Source organism: Phascolarctos cinereus, unplaced genomic scaffold (assembly GCF_003287225.1).
Source record: "Phascolarctos cinereus isolate Bilbo 61053 unplaced genomic scaffold, phaCin_HiC Scaffold_9;HRSCAF=440, whole genome shotgun sequence".
Lineage (NCBI taxonomy): Eukaryota > Metazoa > Chordata > Mammalia > Diprotodontia > Phascolarctidae > Phascolarctos > Phascolarctos cinereus.
The window spans coordinates 192,681,397-192,702,749 of record NW_027556402.1 but is presented as its reverse complement, the minus strand read 5'-3'; the positions used below and the strand labels follow the sequence as shown (position 1 = coordinate 192,702,749).

The 21,353-nt window shown below is 39.1% G+C and overlaps 1 protein-coding gene across 5 annotated transcripts in view; it reads right to left on the bottom strand.

Moving 5' to 3' along the window:
• The window catches only part of SORCS2 (sortilin related VPS10 domain containing receptor 2), a 1,236,053-nt gene that overhangs the window by 109,871 nt on the left and 1,104,829 nt on the right, over positions 1 to 21,353 (bottom strand). For all 5 annotated transcript variants that reach the window (XM_020992124.2, XM_020992120.2, XM_020992121.2 and 2 more), the window contains exon 12: positions 18,844 to 18,920. In XM_020992124.2, coding sequence (XP_020847783.1) covers positions 18,844 to 18,920 — 77 coding nt within the window. The remainder of the gene's footprint in view (positions 1 to 18,843; positions 18,921 to 21,353) is intronic.

Genomic DNA, 21,353 nt, shown 5'->3' with positions numbered 1-21,353 from the left:
CTTTAAATCAGCTTGTCTAAGTCTTCCTAGGTTTTTCTGAAACCATCCTGCTCATCATTTCTTATAGCATAATAGTATTCCATTACAATCATATACTACCTCTTGTTCAGCCATTCCCCAATTGATGGGCATCGCCTCAATTTCCAATTTTTTCACCACTACAAAAAGAAATGCTATGAATATTTTTATACATATAGGTCCTTTCTTTCTCTTTGATCTTTTTGGGATGCAGACTTAGCAGTGATATTGCTGGATGAAAGGATATGCACAATTTGATAGCCCTTTGGCAAATAGTTACAATTTGCTCTCTAGAATGGGTGGATCAATTTACAAGTCCACCAATAGTGGTGCATTAAAGTCCCAATTTTTCCACATATCCTCCAAACCTTTGTCATTTTCTTCTACTGTCATATTAGGCAATCTGATATGTGTGAAGAAGTACCTCAGAGTTGTTATAATTTGCATTTCTCTGATAGTGATTTAGAACAATTTTCATATGACTATAGAGAGTTTTGATTTCTTCTTCCAAAAACTGCCCATTCCCATTTTTAGTCATTTGTCAATTGGAGAATGACTTATATTCTTATAAATTTTACTCAGTTCTCTATATATTTGAGAAATGAGGTCTTTATCAGAGAAACTCACTGTAAATCTCCCTTCTCCCTGATTTTCTGTTTTCCTTCCAAATTGGCTGCATTGGTTTTGCTTGTGCAAACTCTTTTTAATTGAATGTAATCAAAATAATCTATTTTACTTCCCAGCCTCTATCTCTTGTTTGGCCACAAATATTTCCTTATTCATAGATCTGAAAGGTAAAATTTTCCATGCTCCCTTAATTTGCTTGTAATATGATCCTTTATGCCTAAATCATGTAGCCATTTTGACTTTATCTAAATATATGGTGTGAGATGTTGGTCTATACATAGTTTCTGCTAAACTGCTTTCCAGTTTTTCCAGCAATTTTGGTTGAATAGTGACTACTTGTCCCAAAAGCTTGGATCTTTGGGTTTATCAAACACTAGATTACTATTGCCATTTACTACTGTGTATTATGTACCTAATCTATTCTGCTGATCAATTTTTCTATTTCTTAGCCAATACCAGATTGTTTTCATGATTACTGCTTTGTAATACAGTTTGAGATCTGGTGCTGCTAAACCACTTTCCTTCACATTTTTTTTCATTGATTTCCTTGATATTCTTGACCATTTATTCTCCCAAATGAATTTTATTATTGGTTTTTAATAGCTCTATAAAAATCATCCTTTGGTAGTTGATAGATATGGCACTGAATAAGGAAATTAATTCAGATAGAATTTTTATTATGATTACTGAACCTACGCTTGAATAATTAATATGTTTCCAGTTGTTTAGATTTAACTTTATTTGTGTGAAAAGTGTCTTATAATTGCGCTCCTATAGTTGCTGGGTCTGTCTTGGCAGCTAGACTCCCAAATATTTTATATTGTCTGCAGTTATTTTAAATGAAACATCCCTTTTTATCTCTTGCTGAACTTTGTTGGTAATATATAGAAATACTGATGATTTGTGAGGGTTTATTTTATATACTGCAACTTTGCTAAAGTTGTTAATTATTTCAACTAGTTTTTAAGTTGATTCTCTAGGATTCTTTAAGTATACCATCATATCTTCAAAGAGTAATAGTTTTGTTTCCTCACTGCCTATTCTAATTCCTCCAATTCTTTTTTCTTCTCTTATTGCTATAACTGACATTTCCAGTACTATATTGAACAATAGTGGTAATAATGGGCATCCTTGCTTTACCCTTGATGTTATTGGAAAGGCTTCTAGCCTTTACAGATAAAGCTTGCTGATGGTTTTAGATAGATGCTACTTACTGTTTTAAGGAAAGCTCCATTTGTTCCTATGGTTTCCAGTATTTTTAACAAAAATGAGTATTGTATTTTGTCTAAACCCTTTTCTGAATTTATTGGTATGAACATATGATTTTTGTTGTTTTTGCTATTGATATGGCCAATTATGTTGATAATTTTCCTATAAATATTGATATGTTGTATCACTGTTGTAATTTTCTTTATCTAAATCATTTATTGTCCCTATGATTTGTTCTTTCATCTACTAATTTCTTAGGATTAGAATATTTAGTTGCTAACTCATTTTTAATCTATGGTTCCAGAAACCTTTATTAAATGTAATTTTTATTGCATTATGGTCTGAAGAGGATGCCTGTGAAAAAATTTTCTTTTTCTGCATTGTACATGAGGTTTTTATGCCCTAAAACAATGCCAAATTTTGTGAAGGTGCATGATACAGCTGTGAAAAAGGCACATTCCTTTCTATTCCCACTCAATTTTCTCTGGAGGTCTATTATTTCTAACTTTTATAAAATTCTATTTATCTCCTTAACTTATTTCTTGTTTATTTTATGGCTAGATTTATCTAGTTCTAAGAGAGGAAATTTGAGGTTCCCCATTTGCATAATTTTGCTGTCTATTTCCTCCTGCAATTCATTTAACTTTTCCTCTAAGAATGTGGATGCTTCACAATATGGTACATATGTGTTTGGTGTGGATATTATTTCAATGTCTATAATACTCTTAGCAAAATGTAGCTTCCCTTATCTCTTTTAATTAGGTCTGTTTTTACTTTTGCTTTGTTTGAGATTATGATTGCAACACCTGTCTTTTTTTTTTTTTACCTCAGCTGAAGCATAATAGATTCTGCTCTAGCTACTTGGTTTTTACTCTGTGTTTGTTTCTCTGTTTCAAGTGTTATTTTGTAAACAAGGTATTGTTGGATTCTGATTTTGAATGCATTCTGCTCTCTGTTTCCATTACATGGGTGAGTTTATCCCATTCACATTCATAATTATGATTACTAACTCTGCATTTCCCTTCATCCTATTTCACTCTTATTTCTCTCTCTCTCTCTCTCTCTCTCTCTCTCTCTCTCTCTCTCTCTCTCTCTCTCTCTCTCCTCAAGTTCCTCTTCAAAAGTCTGTTTTGTTTTTGAACACTGCCTCCCTTAATCAACTCTCCCTTCTATCAGTGCCACCCCTTCCCCACCTGCTTCCCTGTTGGGTATGTTGTTCTTTCCTCTTTAAGTCAATTAAGCATTGCCCATCATCTTCCCCTACCCAATTTCTCTTTAACGTAAAACCTCTTCCTTTTGTGTCTCTTTTATGTGAGATAATTTTGCCCATTTTCCCTCTCCCTTCCCCCTTCTCCCAATGCATCCTGCTTTCTTATACCTTAATCTCTTTTGACATCATCCCATCAGAAGCAACTCACACTCATGCCTTCTGTGTATATATATATATATTCCTTCTAACTTCCCTAAGAATAATAAAGTTCTCAGGAGTTACAAGTATCATCTCCCCATACAGAAATGTAAAAAGTTTAACCTTATTGTGTCCTTTATGATTTTGTTTCATGTTTACCTTTTTATCTGTCTCTTGAGTCTTGTATTTGAAAGTCAAATTTCCTATTTAGCTCTGGTCTTTTCATTGGGAATGCTTGGAAGTCCTCTACTTTATTAAATATCCATTATTATAATCCAAGAATTATACTCAGTTTCGTTTGCCCTCCAGAAAATCATATTCCAAGCTCTCTAATCCTTTAATGTGGAAGCTGCTAAATCTTGTGTAATTCCTGATTGTAGTTCCATGCTATTTAATTTTTTTTCTTTCTAGCTATCTACAATATTTTCTCCTTGACATGGGAGCTTTGGAATTTGATGATGACATTTTTGGGATCTCTTTCAAGAAGTGATCAGTGGATTCCTTATATTTCTATTTTACCCTCTGATTCTAGGATATCTGGGCAGTTTTCCTTGATAATTTTTGGAAAAGTGATGTCTAGGCTTTTTTTTTTTCATCATGGCTTTCTGGTAGTTCAATAATTCTTAAATTATGTCTCCTCAATCCATTTTCCAGATTAATTGTTTTTCCAATGAGATATTACACATTTTCTTCTCTTTTTTCATTATTTTGACTTTGTTTTTGGTTTCCTGATGTTTCAGGGAGTCAGCTTCCACTGGCCCAATTCTAATTTTTAAGGAATTCTTTTCTTTAATGAGTTTTTGTACCTCTTTTTTTCCATTTGGCCAATTCTGTTTTTTAAGGTGTTATTTTATTCAGTATGTGTGTGTGTGTGTGTGTGTGTGTGTGTTTTATCAAGTTCTTGACCCTCTTTTCAAAATTTTCTTGCATCATTCTAACTTATTTTCCAATTTTTCCTCTACCTGTCTTATTTGATTCTTAAAATCCTTTTTGAGCTCTTCCAGGAATTCTTGTTGAGCTTGTGGCCAATTCATTTTTTTTTCTTTAAGGCTTTGCTTGTAGCTATTTTGATGTCATCTTCTTCTGAGTTTGTGTCTTGATCTTCCCTATCTCCATAGTTGTTTATGGTAGGTTCTTTTTTGCTGTTGTTGTTGTTGTTTGCTCATTTCCCTAGATTATTTCTTGACTTTTTCCTTCATGTTAAAATTGGACTCTGCTCTCAGGACAGAGAAGGCACTGTTCCAAACTTCAGGTTTTTCAAGATGCTATATTTAGAGTTCCACCCTGTAACTGTGACTAGGATCCCTGTTCCCCCATCACCACAAGTGCTACTGCTCCTCTTTTCCCTGAAACTGTGATCTGGAATGAAGTAGGCTATGCAACTGGGTCCTGAACCCAGTCCCAGTAAAGGATCCCCTGTAATCTCTTTCTGACCAGTTGTCTAACTCCTTCCCATTTATTGTCATTTGCCAAGTCCTGTTAGTCTTGCCTTTGCTGTCTGTGTCCTCTGTTTTATTTCCCCCTAGTAAAGCTTTATAATTGCAATTAAGTCTTTGTTGAATTGGGGAAATGACAATAACTTGTAAGCTATTGTTGCACAGAACAACACTAATAATAGTTTATATTTAAGATTGCAAATAATCTGCATTTTCATCTTCACAAAACCTGTGAAGTAGGTGCTGCTGTTATTCCTATTTCATAGATGAGGAAACTTGCCCAATGACACACAACTAGCAAGTGTCTGAGGCAGGATTCAAATAGAAATCTTCTTTCCAAGTCCAGTGCTCTCGCCTATTACTATAATTATGCTTTGTTGTTTTCTTGTTCAGTCATTTTCAGTCACATACAACTCTTCATGACTCCAGTTGGGGTTTTCTTGGCAAAGGTATTGGAGTGCTTTGCCATTTCCTTCTCCAATGTTACATTTTATTTTTTTAAAAATATTAATGAATTTATTTTTGGTTTTCAACATCCACTTCCATATGATTTTGAGCTCCACATTTTCTCCCTTCTCCCTCCCCTCCTCCAACTCCAAGACAACATGCAATCTGATATAGGCTCTACATATGCATCAATATTAAGCATATTTTTACATTAGTCATGTAGCAAAAAAGAATTAGAACCAATGGGAGGAACCACAAGAAAGAAGAAACAAAAGAAAAAGAGAGTGAGAGTGAGAGAGCAAATAGTGTGCTTTGATCTGCATTCAGATCCCACAGTTTTTTTTTTCTGGATGTGAATAGCATTTTCCATCATAAGTCTTCTGGAGTTGTATTACATCCTTGCATTGCTAAGAAGAGGTAAATCTGTCAAAGTAGGTCATCGGACAATGTGGCTATTACTGTGTACAATGTTCTCCTAGTTCTGCTCATCTCACTTAGCATCAGTTCATGTAAGTCTTTCCAGGTTTTTCTGAAGTCTGCCTGCTCATCATTTCTTATGGAACAATAATATTCCATTACATTCATATACCACAACTTGTTCAGCCATTCCTCAATTGATGGGCATCTCTTCAATTTCCAATTCTTGGCCACCACAAAAAGAAGTGCTATAAATATTTTTGTGCGCATGGGTCCTTTTCCCATTTTTATGATCTCTTTGAGAGAGAGACCTAGAAGTTGTATTGCTGGGTCAAAGGGTATTCACATTTTTATAGCCCTTTAGGCATAATTCCAGATTGCTCTCCAAAATGGTTGGATCAGTTCACAACTCTACCAACAATGCATTAGTGTTCCGATTTTCCCACATCTTCACTAACATTTATCATTTTCCTATTTTGTCATGTTAGCCAATCTGATAGATATGACAACATTATACTTTAGAAATACATAAATGCATTATTTCCTTTGAGCCTCACAACAGCTTTATTATTATTTAGTCCAAGTATCAGTATCCCTATTTGACAGATGAGAAAACTAAGATCCAGAAAAGTTGAGTGATTTGCCTAAGGTTTCATAGCTAGAGCTAAGACTCAAAGGTAGTCAGTCTCCTGATTTCAGATGAATTCTTTTTTTTTTAATCATATCACATTGTCCTAATGAGAAGGAAGGCTTTTGTCTCTGTCTCAATCAGCTTTCTTGGTAGAACCAGATATTCCAAAGGTCTAGCTGGTCAAGGAGCTGGGGAAGAGTGAGGATTGGAGTGCCTGATGCTCCAGGGAAGGGTCCCTGGGGACTTGGGACCCTCAACTGTTCTCTACCTCCCAGCAAGCACTATTCAATAAACTCCAGTGGATTCCCATTGCGTACCACCCTCCTAACTTTACATTCTTCTAACACCTTATCCTCTCCAATCCCCAGAACATATATTTGATCCAGTGACACTGGTCTCCTGGCTGTTCCTCCAGCAAGACACACCATCTCTCTGCTCAGGGAATTTTCCCTGGCTGTCCACCATATCTGGAATGCTCTGCCTGCTCTGTTCCTCCTACTGACCTCTCTGGTTTCCTTTAAGTCCAACTAAAATCCCACCTCCTAGAGGAAACCTTCCCCAACCCATTTCAGGTCCTTCCCTCTAATAATTAGTTCCTATTCATCTTTTCTATAGCTTATTTTGTATCTATTTGTTTTCAAGTGGTCTTCTCCATTAGACTGTAAGCTCTGTGTGGGCAGGGACTTTCTTTTCCTAGCACACAGTAGCCACTTAATAAACATTTATCGAATTGAACTAAGCACTGGTATTGTGTGGTTCCAGACGATCTGAATTTAAATCTCAGCTTGGCTACTTAGCAATATTGTGACCCTGGGCAGGTCTTTAACCTCTGGGCCTCATTTTCCTCAACTGAAAATAAGGGGTTTGGGGTAGAAGATTTCTAAGATTGCTCTCAGCTTTAAATCATACAATTGCTTGAGGGGTCATGAAGCCCTCGAGATGAACCAGTAGTTGTTGGAGAGCTTCCTAAATCGAGGTAACCAAAATGCCTGAGGCTACTATGGGAGCAGAGCCATCCCCACTGAAAAAAGGTCTGTCAATCAAATCCCTGTATATTTGGAATGAGTAGGTGAAGATAATGCTTGTGGAGGACAAATCACTGCACTAAATGGAACTAATAGCACATAGGGGAGAATTTTCCCTTCATGCCTTTCTGTTGTTAGTATGATTTTCCCCGAGTATCTACACACTGACAGACACTGTAAAATGCAGCCAGATCCATTAAGGAAAACAATACTGATTCATGGCTCTACTTTCCCGGCCCTGGGCCTGGGAGCAGTGAAATTGAAGCAACCAACATTTATTAAGTGCCTACTGTGAGCAGAGAGCCCTGTACTCTGCCCTTGGGTGGGAAGGAGCAAAGAGAAATGAGCCACAACTCCTGCTCTGGAATTCTATCACTTCATGCTAGAGGAGACCTTCAGCAAGCTTCTCTTTGGCGTGGCACAGGGAAAGAACACTGGCGCTGGCATCAGAGGTGGTGGCTGTTCAGTCACTTCAGTCATGTCCGACTCTTCATGACCCCATTTGGGTTTTCTCAGCAAAGATACTACAGTGGTTTGCCATTTTCTTCTCCACCTCATTTTACAGATGAGGAAACCGAAGCAAACAGGGTGAAGTGACTTGACCAGAGTCACACAGCTAGTATCTGAGGCTAGATTTGAACTCAGGTTCTCCTGACTCCAAGACCAATCTATGTACTAGCTCCCTGTGGCATCAGAGGACCTAGGTTCAAATCCTCCCAGTGTTGTTATTTATTACCTGCGTAAGTTATTTGGGCAAGGAAGGGGGTTTATTGATCCACTTAAAGTACCTAACAAGATACTTTAGCCTTGATACCTTTATCAGGTGAGATCAGTTCTAATGAACCAAACAATAAAGTCATTAAATTAATGAGCATCCTTTATATCTTCTCTGCAATAGTAGCCAGTCAGGATTCTAGCATTCCAGAGGCAAGCCAGAAAAGAGCAGCTCTGGTCAGAAATGTTCCTAAGAGGAAACCTCTTGTGGATGGGGGTAGGGGTAGGCAGGTTTTCTTACTCCAAAAAGCCATCGAAGATGTAAACAAAAGTTCAAGATGTGAGAGGAGCCTTACAAGGCAATGTATGTAGTAGGTCCTTAACATTTTTAATTAAAAAACAAACAATTAATTCAGTATGTAATTCATTGCCAAATGACTGGTGATACAGGATTATGTAATTTTGAGATTTAAGGCTGAAAGAGATCTTAGAATAGAGAACATATAAGTCAGAAATATAAAGAACCTTAGAACATAGAACAGTGTTAGAGATGTGAAGGATCTCTTTCACTTTAAAGATGAGGAAACTGAGGCCCGGGGGTAAAAATATCTCACCTAAGGTCACTAAGGAAATAAATATAAGGGTTCAGAAGGGGCAGGGGTGACTATTGCCTGGGGCAATCAGAGAAGGATCCACAGAGGAGGTGAGGTCCAAGATGAGTCTAGCAATGAGACTGATGGAGAGGTCATGGGAAGGGCATTTATGACAGATAGTCTCATGAGAATAACAGGTTAGAGGCCCGGGAAAGTCAAAAGTAAGGTCTATTTATAGGAAAATCAGAGCAAACAAGTACAATCCTAGCTTGTCTGAGGCAAGCAGTTGGGGGAAGAAATAGCAGGAGATAAATCTGGAAGAGACAACTGGAGCCAGAATAAGGCAAGTTTTGAATAAAAACAAGAGCTAGTATTTTTATAGCATATTAAGGTTTGCAAAGGCTCTGCAAACACCATCTCATTTTATCCTAACCCTGGAAGGTAGGCATTGCCCTTATCATCCCTGTACTACAGATGAGAAAACTGAGGCAGACAGAGGTGAAGTGAGTGCTAACCTAAGGAAACAAAACCTCTATCTTCGAAGTACTAGGGAGCCAATACAATTTTTTAAGCAAACGAATGAAAAGCCCAATAGGGTGGCACATGCAGCATGGAGACACTGGAGGAGGGAGACCTCAATTTGAAGTTGTACAAGAGATGACATCTCAAATGAGGTTGTTGGTGATGTGAATGGAGAAGAGTGGGGAAGGTGTGAAGGGTGTGCTCCATGAAGAATGGGCAGGTCTGCCAGTTTTCTGAAGGTGAGAAAAGAGGAGAAGGAGCTAATGAAGATTTTAGGAAGGGGAGTGACATGATCACCCCCATATTTTAGGGAGATAAATCCATCATCAAAATAAAAGTAAGGGAGACTGGTTAAGAGACAATTGCAAAAGTCCGGCTGTGAGTAACAAATTCTCCTGAATAAGGAGACAGATTCTAGAAAGGAATTCTTGCAAAGACAAGATTAACAGGGCTTGACAATTGATTGTAATGAAAGGGGGAAAGGGAAAAGGAAATCAATGGTAGCGGGCAACATAATTGGAAGAACAATGTATTTGGGGTCAAAGGACCTGGGTTCAAATTCTGTCTCTGTCACTTACTGCTCTCTGGGAGTCAGTTTGTTACTCCATCTGGAAAATGGAGAGGATGACCCTGAAAGTCCCTTCCAGCTGCAAATCCTTTACTTTGAGGAAACAGGCACATCATTTATTCCTTACTTCAACCTTTATTTTGAGACAGAAGCATTTCCTTTCGGAAATTCAGGAGACTAATTTCAAATGCCAATAAGATTTAGCAATGTAACAGAAGAATGATTATTTATACAGTGAATCAGTGTGGTATAATGGGAAAAACACTGGATTAGGGATCAGGAGTCCAGGGTTCAAGTACTTGCTCTGCCATAGATTTGATATGTGGCCTGAGGCAAGTCCTTTAATCTCTGGGCCTTCTACCTCTTGACCTGAAAAATGGGAATTAAAAATGAAAACCACAACCCATCCCAAACCTTCCACCATTTGATAGTAATCAAAGATTTACAAAGCACTTTCCTTGAAACGACCTGTATGTGCTCTCCTCTCCTTGGAGAAATGGGAGACTATGAGTGTTGAATGTTGCAGACGGAGTTAGTCACTAATGGTTGGTTTTGCTTAAATATTTTTGTTTATTACAAAGGAAGACTTGCTGTAGGGTGTGAGAAGGTGGGGAGAATGATATATTTGAAAATGACAAAGATATAAAGACAAAAAGCATCAATAAAAATTTAAAAGACCATAAGGGGGATAATAGGAACATTATTATCCCCATATTGCAGAGGAAACTGAGGCTCAAAGAGTTGGAGTGACTTGTCAAGGGTGATAGGGTCAGCAAGTGTCAGAGATGGGATTCTCATCCCATAAGGAACTCTTCTGAATTCAGGTCCCACGTGCTTCCCATTCATCTAGGCTGTCTCTGGTGTTGGAGAGATGATCAAATGTATAACGATTATAAAAGGGTTCTGTAACCATAAAGCGCTTCACACATTTAAATTATTGTGACTGTCCCCTCTCTTTTTTTCCCCTAGTAAATGCAGTCTAGATCCCAAACTCCAAGCTTAGGAGAAACATGTCTTATCTTTCACGTTTTTAATGCTGCGTGTATGTGTGTGTGTGTGTGTGTGTGTTGTGTGTGTGTGTGTGTACACGCCTATGCTCTAAGGTTATCACAGCAGCAAGGGACCATTGACTATTAGAATTGATGGGGTTGGGATCTAGACTCCAGAAAGGAAAAACCCTGGACCTTTCCACTTGGCCAAATCTCTGGCTATAATCCCATCAACTGGCCTTTTCTTGTGGCTACACCCAATCTCCCAATTCTGTTACTTTTAACCTAGCCTGGCCTTCCTTTGTTTTACCTACCTGTGTATGGCCCCTGGCCATTTCCCACCCTTAATCCTAGTTAGGCTCCATTCTCCCTTGGCCAGGAGGTCCAGGTCTTACTTCACCCCAGTTTACTGGCCACTCTTAGGTCCCTCCCACAGTCTTTCTGTATATAAGGTCCACCTTGTCTCCATTAAGATGCTGGGATTCTTATAATCTAGCCATTGCTCAGATTCCTAAAATCTAGCCACTGGTTGGGATTCTTATAATCTAGCCAATAGGTTACTAATATTCAGACTCCTTAAGAGTCTGCCCAATGTGAGAGAGGTCTAATAAACCTTGTCTTTGGCTGAAAGAAGGCTTGGGTCAAATTCTTTTGGGCAGAACCTTCGTGTTGATTTTGGGGTCCAGGACCCCTGGACCCCAAAACCACACCAGAATGACAGAACTGGAAGGAAATCAGAGATCACCTTGTCCAAACCCACCATTTAAACACAGCAAAGACAAAAATGAGGCCCTCAACAAGGAAGGTTCCATTGCCCAAGGTTCCACTGAATTAATGACAGTCAAAATGACTGCCCATGTCTTGTAATAATAATAATAATAATAATAATAATAATAATAATAATAATAATAATATCTTAATTTACATAGCACATTATAGTTTATAACACTGGCTTACACTTATACAGGACTTTACAGTTTGCAAAGCTGTTTATATATACATATAATAATAATAGCTAATATTTATATACTACTTACACCAAGTACTTCACAGTTATTCCTCACAACAAACCTGGGAGGTAGGTGCTATTATTATCTCCATTTTACAGATGAAGAAGTGAGGCAAACAGAGGTTAAATGACTTGCTGGTCACACAGCTGGCAAGTGTTTGAAGCTGGATTTGAACTCAGGTCTTTGTGGCTTTAAGCCCAAGTTCTCTATGCCGTTGTTGTGTCATTCAGTCATGCCCCACTCTTTTTGACCCCATAGACCACAGCACACCAGGCCTTTTTATCCTCCACTGTCTCTCCAAGTCTGTCCAAATTCATGCTTGTAGCTTCCATGACACTATCTATCCATCTCATCCTCTACTGTCCCCTTTTCCTTTCACCTTCAATCTTTCCAACCTCAGGGTCTTTTCCAATGAGTCCTGTCTTCTCATGTGGCCAAAGCATTTAAGCTTTAGCTTCAGTATTTGACCTGCCAGTGAATAGTCCGAATTAATTTCTTTAAGTATTGACTGATTTGATCTCCTTGCTGTCTGAGGGATGCTCAAAGGTCTTCTCTAGCACCACAATTCAAAAGTGCTCTGTCCATTGTACCACATACACACACACACACACGTGTATATACATATACATACGTAAATACACACACACACATACTTGACCACTGGAAATCTTCAAACATAGGCTAGATGATCACTTAGTAGGGATAAGATGGAGGGCATTCCTAATCAGGTACAAGTTGTATTCCATGATGTCTGAGATATCGGCAAATCAAAGACTATGTTGTAGTGATTTGCTCAATGTGAATAAGAGCTGCTCAATGAGTGAACTGGAAGTCCAACCCAAGTCTGCTGACCCCAACTCCTGGGCTCTTTCCACCATACTTCAGTATCACAACATCAACAAAAGATGCAGAAATGACCAGACACAGGGAAGCTACTTAGTCTGGGACTGCTACTCCAGTATAAAATATTTCCTTTATTTCCCATCTACCTTTCCATCTCATTTATACTCCTATCCCCAAGATTTTTATATCTATTTAGCACCTGGCTATTCCCCTCTGTTGGAATGTTATGTGTTCTTACTTACTCTGTTGTTTCCAGCTAGCAGACATACATCTTCTATTCCATTGTCTACGTTATCGTATTCCAATGCCAGCCAATTTCAAGGCTCCCTGTATGTTTGCTTATCTTTATTGCTGTTAGCCTCGCTGCTGTCCAAGCAGAGTGGCAATTACATCTCCATTTTCCTCTATCAGTCTGAGACATATACAGGAAGGACGCAGCCAGCTCAAATCAATACCGGGGACTCATCGGTTCAATGTGCCATAGAAAGGATTTACAGTTGGAAGGAACTTTATGGAGCATGGGTTTAGATTTAGGCCGTGGATTTAGAGCTGGAAGGGACTTGAACCATCATCTAATCCCCCTTCCCCTCCATTTTATAGATGAGGAGACTGAGGGCCAGAGAAAAGGTTACGTGGGGCACAGGAAGCAGAGCAGGATGTTCAAACCTAAGTTTTATGACAGTGCTTTCTCCAGCACACCATATGCCTTTTTTCTAGCTTGTGACTATTATTTTGATTTTGGTAGCAATAGTGGCTGACATTTTTATAAGATTATCCCATTCATAATGTACTTTAAGTATATATCACACACTTAGAGCTGGAAGGAACCTTTGAGGCCATTAGTCCAGTCCCCTCATTTACAAAGAAAGACATTGAGGTCCAGAGAGGTTAGTAACTTGTTTGTGACAGAGCTGGGATTTGAACTTAGGTCTCCTGATTCTCAATCCAGCATTCTTTCTACTATGTCAATGTAGAACCTACCTGTGAAGTAAAGGGATGTGCCCCAAGGCACAGAGTAAGAGTCAGAGCTAGATCTCGAACTGGAGCCTCTCAATTCTGGGCCCAGTGTTCTTTCCTTTGCACTGTACTGTCAAATTCTCACTCCTTTGTGAGATGTTGGAATCCTGCTGACATTTGGGTTAGTAAATGGAACTTCCAAAATAAAACACTTCTGCCTCAAAACAAAACAAAACAAAACCCAAGCACAACAAAAGACAATGAATTCATTTTTAATCAGGGAATGAACAATGTGGGCGTGCCCCCAGAGTTTTGGGGTATCTATTTTGTTATTAGAGGTGTGGGTGGGTAGGATTGCTAAGAAGATTTAATAAGTTCTCTTACAGTCCCCATGAAGGTTTTAATTAAAAGAAGTTTACCCAAAGCCACTTTTCATTTTTCATCTGGTTAATGAGGGACCAAGAGGCAGTGTCTGATGGAAAATTATGGCTGGTGTTAGTAGGCGGATCTCAAATCATTAATGTAAGTGCTTCTCTAAATGCAAATGCTGTGGGCACATCTGTCTCACCCAAGAACTCATTTGGGTTGGCATTTTTTTTTTCCAAGCAAAGAAGTGGTGGGTGGGTTTACTGGTCAGAATTGTTTGAATAATCAAGGCAGTTTGTTTCAGGAAGGCATTTTGGGTTGAGATGTATGTCAGTAGCAGCTCCCAGGTAAAGGGGAGCCATAGATAAATATGGAGGTAGTGTTAAGTAGAAAGGCTGCCTCACAGAGTACCTCTCATCCTTTAAGATATAACTTAAGCACCATTTTTTGTATAAAGTCTTTTCTGGTCTCCCCAACTTTAGGTGCTTTCCTTCCTCAACTACCTCATAGGTAACTACTTGATATATATATTTGTATTATATTCACTATATATTTATGCTGTATATATGTTTATATGTGCTCATCTCTTCCACTAAGGTAAGTAGGTAATGGCTCATCTTTTCTACTTGTATCCCCAGTGCCTAGCATAGTCCCTTACACGTAGTAAGCACTTGGTAAATTCTTGATAATCAATACTTGACTGATTAATTAATTGGACACAGAGTCAGAGAACCTTAGCTTAAATCCCATGTCTACTACTTAACAGCCTGTTTAATCTTGGGTCATTTATTTTACCTTTCTGGGCCTCATTTCCTCAGATGTAAAGGAGAGGATTAGGGATTGAGTACATCCACTCTATTATAATGAGTCACCTGCTCAAGTTCATCCACTAAGTCAACCTCAGATCCTAGACATGAAGCAGGTTACCCGATTCCTAATCCAATGCTCTTTCCGCTATACCACCCTTGTATTTTTTCTGGCATTTGATGAGCCTGAAATCATACTACCTAGAACTATGCATGAGCATAGATCTGGTGATGAGGATGCTGAAAGATTACACAAGAGTATTGGGTTCTGTGATGAACTATCTGTCCTTGTTTCTAGTCTCCTTATAAAGAGAACAAAAAAGACTTTGATTGTAACAGTAGAGATAGATGGGTGCTCTACACTTAAAACAGGCAAGCAACTTGAGTTTAGGCCTCTATTTTTGATGATATTAGAGGTCCTTTCCAGTTGTGACATTCTAAGTTCTGTGTTCTAGTACCCACTTTGGCCCTTGGGCAATAGTTTGGTGACCCCTGCCCTAGCAAATAAAAGGTTGCATGACTATGTTTGACTTCATAATGTTTCACCTGACTATGGTGTTTTAAGCTAGAATGTAAACCTCCAATACTAGGAACTGTTTCATTTTGCTCTTTATGATCCTACTGCCCAACATATCATTCTACCTGCTTAAGGGTTTGTAGAATCACATTGAATTGACAAAATGCTTTCCACTCTATACACTGATGAAGTGTTCAGTATGGGCATCCTTGAACCCTCTTTTACAGATGAGGTTCATAAGAAGCAAAATTGACTTGCTCAGGATTCTACAGTTCTCAAGAATCAGAACTATGACTGGAACTCATGTCTCCAACATTCATACTGTTCCCATCACACCATACTAATTTCCTATACATTTTCTCTTCCCAAAGCTGAACACATCTCTCTACACTGCATACACTTAGTAAATGTCTGTTGAATTAAATTAAAAGATCATGCATAGGTTTGTAGCAGAGTTATTTGTATATCTGTTCAAGTCCCCCAACAGACTTTAAGCTCTGTGGGAGAAGAGGCTGTGATTTATTTGATTTGTATCCCCAGGGGATAACTAAGAACTTAAATGTACTAGGCACTTAATAAATGGCATTTTTTAAACTTGAATTCAATCCAATATACACTCTAGCAGGTCCTATCCAGCTGAAAAGGCCTCAAGTGTGGGCTGGTGATAGATTGTAGGTCTCTTAACGGAGAACCAGCCTAGCTAACCATGGAGAGGCTGGCTGCCAAAATATTAGCTTCCAGGTGACAAATTGTTTTGGCTCCACCAGCCCATGAAGCCCCTCCATCAAGCAGTGGTGGAGCTGTGATCTACATTAGTAAAGAGCCTCCCCACCCCCCATCAATAAATCGTGGGGCTTCCAAAGAACTAAAGTTTCAGTTATTAACCAGAGCATGGCAAAACAGAGTACACTCTCATGTGGGCAAATGGGCCCCCCAAAACTACCATGTTATGATAAAATCTGGCAATGTCTCTTTTTTATGAGACATATGAATGCTGTAGAGGAGCAGCTGCTGGCTTGGGGTTACTCGTCTGGGAGGAAGGGCAGGGGAGCAGTGTTGTTGCTATTCCTGCTCTTCCTTGCCTCAATCCAGTATCCTCTGTGGGGCATTGACTGGATCATGTGGTAGGGGAGACAATTTAGAACAATGTCCATTTACCTTTTCAGGGAGTTGGCACTTTCCTGGCCCTAGAATAATCATGGCCTACCATCCAGGGAACTCTTAGCTAAGCTAGTCATGAGACAAGGTACGCACATATTTCAATACTATATACACATCTGAAGCCTTTTTAACTTAATAACACCTACTAGAACTCATGGGAGCAGCTAAGAGACTCATCTTCCTGAATTCAAATCTGACCTCAAACACTTACTAGCTGTGTGACCCTGGGCAAGTCCCTTTACCCTATCTGCCTCAGTTTTTTCAGCTGTAAAATGAGCTGAAGAAGGAAATGGAAAATCACTCCAGTATCTTTGCCAAGAATATCCCAAATGGAGTCACAGAGAGTCAGACACAATTGAAACAATTGAACAACAACCACCACCAGAATTCGTGCTCCATTGTAATAGCCTTTGAGCCTCCCAGCTGGCCTCTACTCTTCTTTGGAGCATTGGAGGAAAATTTTAGTGGGGGGTTCAATGATCCTGTATAGTCAACATACAAATCCTCATAAGACTAGTGTTAAAATGATTTTTATACTCAGAACTTCCCCTATCAGCCCCTTTCTTCCAAAGTTCTTCAGAAGGACATTACTGATAATGAGATTATTTAATTAAAGGTATGGAAGCTCCATTGTGTTCTGCTCAGGCTTGGGTGGAGACAGATTCTTCTACCTAGAGATAGCCCAAGATTGGGAGTGGTCTGGGCTGGTTGTGGGGGGGAGGGTGGTGCTCTTATAGAAGAGGTATTTCCTCTGTCAAGAGGTAGAATGCTGGCTGGATGATGTCAGCCCCTGTTGAAAAGGTATTGTACCAAGATTAAGTGATCTAAATCACCTTCTCAAGATCCTCATTTTAATATAGCCCACCTCCTAATGTGCTGACCAATCAGAGTTGATTGGCATCCCTTGGGAACAACTACTCTTTGAAGGATATATATATATATATATATATATATATATATATATAACTCTGTACCCCTAATCCCCAAATTGAGCCAGTTCTGGACTGTAACTCCCATGCAATGCATGTTGACAGCTTGTGAGAGAGAAATTAAAATGTGGACACACAGCCTAAATTGTTTGTCCCTTTCTTAAAACAAACTCTGTTTTGGGGGTTACCAGTAGCAATTGGCTTTCAACCCACAGCATATCAGAGGAAGTAAATTAGAAGGTGCAAAGGGCTCTCAGAAATAGGCATGTGAGAATGGAAATGGGAGATAGTTAAGGGTATGATGCAGCATTTCTCAGATTTTTTGTCTCAGGACCTCTTTGCAATCTTAAAAAATATTGAAGACCTCACTTTTTTGATTATGTATGCTGTATTAGAAATTAAAACATCTCAGTATTTTTATGAAAGTTATTATATTAGCATTGTGAGAAAGGATTATTTCTCTCTTATGTTTAATAACTAATTACTGATCAGGACCAAGGTTTTTTCCCCTTTTCTACTTTCTCATCCAGAAATCAACCAGTGTGGGAAATCTTGGGGAAAGACTTACCCAATCTAAGATCAAAGACAGTAAAAAAATTCTAAGTTTAGGCGAATGGTTGGATTCCTGCTTACTGTGTTTACTCAAACAGGTCTGGGAAAATGTGGATTCTCCCTTTTGTCAGAAGGGCAATATGGAAATTAATATCTCTTTGACCAAGACTTGGATGCTCAGTATCTTCTCAAGACCCTCATGTAATATAGCCCAGCTCCTCACTGTAATATTCATTCTCTCCCATTAGTTGTTAACCAGTTAAGAGTTGATTACTGCCCTCAGGAACACCTACCGCCATGAGGTATCATTGGCATTTGAGAGCACCACTGACTTCTTTTAATAATAAAACGCTAGAATTATCAAGAAAATGATTAATTACCCAGTAACTATGCCTCAAACTTTTTAAACATCATAGTATTATTATGAAAATAGTTTTGACCTCACAGGGTCTCAGGGACTCCACACTGTGCCCCCAGACCATACTCAGAGAAGTATGAGTACAGTGAAAGGGCATTGGATTCAGAATCAGGGCACCTGTGTGAAAATCTTGGCTCTGCAATTACTACCTGTGTGGCTTTGGGCAAGTCATCTGAGCCTCAGTTTCTTCATCTGTGAAGTGAAGGAGTTGAACTAGGGATCCCTTCTGGCTCTAAATTCTATGAGTTGTGAGGCCTGACTTAGAGAACTAAGCCCTTATCTTTTGGATGGGCAAGCAAACCCACACAGTCTTCTGAACAGGGGTCTTGAACTGAACATTCTGTGATCCTATATGGGACGCAATTCAAAGGAGCTCTGGACATTCTAAAGTAAGGTGTATACCCAACAGAATAATTTTCACTCGGGTGATGTGCTAGTTGGCCAACACGTGACACCAATACTCCTGTCAAAAAGGACTTAGCTTTACGGAGTTTTCATCATTGAAGGAATAAGAAATGAGTCTTTGCATCTTTCAGACAGCAAATGAGTAGTTTGAGGAATATCACACACACACACACACACACACACACACACACACACACGCACACACTTTCCCAGATGTACAGAACTTGCATGCACCAAAGAAGGACAACTGTTAGTCACCTTTTCTGCTTTCTTACCTGACGCCAAGTATTTCCACAGTCAGATGTGATATACATTTCTTCTTTGTATTCCACCAGCTGAGAGCCCAGGTTACCTGGTTCAAAAGACAATTGGTCAAAGATTACTGTTGGCATTTCATGTTTTCTCTCCATTTTGATTTGGGAAGGCCACATTCACCTTCTGTATGCAGACAATTTAGAATTATAGAACGTTTTCAGAATTGGAAGGAACCTTTGAAAAGAAAGCAGGGATATTTCAAGTCAGAAGGGACTTGAGACTTACAACATGACTATTACAGATATGTTTTGCATGACTACACATGCATAACCTATATCAAGTTGCTTGCCTTCTCAATTGGGGGTGGGGGTGGGGAAGGAGGAAGGGAGAATTTGGAGCTCAAAGTTTTAAAATACATGTTAAAAAGTGTTTTTACATGTAACTGGGGAAAAATGAAATACTAAAGAAAAGGCCAAAAAAAAAAAAAGAAGGGACTTGAGAACACAGACTATTAGAGCTAGACAGGATCTTGAAAGAAAATGCTAGAATTGGAAGGTGCCTTAGATATCAGCTAAATCAATCTTGATTTTGCAGATAAATAGGTTCCTCAATCACATGGCAGTTAGTGTTAGAGCCAAGACTAGAATTGGACTTTTAGTCCAGTTTTCATCCAACATAGGGCCTTTCCCCCTATTAGCCCTATTCTAACTTTCTGAATTTCAGAATCATGCTCCTCCTCCTGCTAGTTCTTCTTGGAACTTCTCTTAGTACCTAGAACCTTCTCATCCCAGTAAAGCCTACCATCCCTGCTTCCATGGTCATCTTGAGATATCACTCTTCAAGGTCCATTCCCCTAGTCTTCCAATCCTTCTCTCATTGGAGAGGTCCTTCTAGAGCCTCCATTTTGAGAAAGGGCCCAAGCCAGCCTGCTCTTGTTCTCCCTCTAGACCCATTCCTGACTTTCTGGACTTCCAAACCATGCTTCTATATTGAGTACCATTATTACAACCTCCCCTCACTTTCAGCTCTCTCCCTCTCTCTCTCTCTTTTTTTTTTTGTATTTTTTCCCCAATTAGAATATAAGCTCCCTGAGGGCAGGAATTATTTTTCTTTTTGCTTGTATTTTTAATGCCAATGGTAAGTACAATGCCTGGCACATAGTAAGCACTTAATAAATGCTTATGTCTTTTCATCCTTCATTGGGGAATATAGTCTATAATGAATTCTCATTGGATTAACATCATATCAGCTATAAGTATACAACTAAATTATAATCCTGTTCTGCACTGCCACTTAACACCGTTAAAAAAGACCATGAATATTTACAATTGATCAATCAACAACACTTATTAAGCACTTTCTATGTGCCAGGTGCAGCAAAATATTAAACATGCACGCCATTTGGTTAACCACGTCTGATATCCTCCTAGAAGTGTCATTTGTAAGTATCCATCCAACTCTAAGAAGCATTTCATCAGACTCACTTTTACTGAGATGACATCTAGTATGGACGGTCTGCTCCAATTTTATCCTTCTGTGTTCTAACTTCCTATGTTTTCTTTTAGCTCCGGTCTCATTAGGCCCAAAGGAAGCCCACTATGCTCATTTCCTTTGGGAACAGAGTTCCTTTTTGGAAGGACATTGGCAACATGTGTGTCCTAGTGGAAAGGAAGCCAGGGATTAAAATCCTGTCTCTCTGGGCAAGTCATTTCATCTCTCATTCTCTAAGATTATAAATTGGGGAGAGGGCATTGAGCTCATTAGCAGAGGGAGTTTCCTCACTCTATGTGAGGAGTTCCCTGTAGCATGAAATCACAGGGCCAGCCCTTCCCTTCTATTGACAAGTTGGAGAGCTTCCAGGATGGTGACAGACTTTGAAACAAGGTATGATTGACAGAACTGGGGATGCTTAGCCTGGAGAAGAAAAGACTTGTTGGGGGGAGGATGGAAAGGGGGATGAAGATTTAAAAATATGTACTTTGATTAATACCTGTTGTGAAATCACTTAAATCCCCTCCCCCTCCCACTATCCCTCCTCCTCCAAGGAGCCATCCCACATTGGGTGAGGATGGATGGCTGTTTTTTAGAGGGTTATCATGAGAATAACAAAGCAGACTTCTACTTGGCCCCAGAAGGCGGAACTAGGAGTAATGGGGGTATTTGCAGAAACAGAATTAAGCTCACTGTAAGAAAACAAAACAAAACTATTAATAATTCCCTAAATGGAAAGGACTGCCATGAGAGATATTGTGTTCCTCAGCTATAAGAAGTATTTAAATGAGAGCAGAAAGACTACTTCTTAACAGTGTTGTAGAGTGTATTCTTGTACTGGCTCAGGTTGAGCTAGATGGATCTGATGGCTCCTTCCAATCCAGATTATGTGGTTCAAAGGGTTGACACCTCCATGATTCTACTGGCCACAGAAGAGGTCAACTCCACCACCTTACAAAGCAGAGGATCTAATACATACGAGCTGCTACAACTTCTATTATCCAACTTCATATCATACAGAGTATCTCAGAGCAAAACA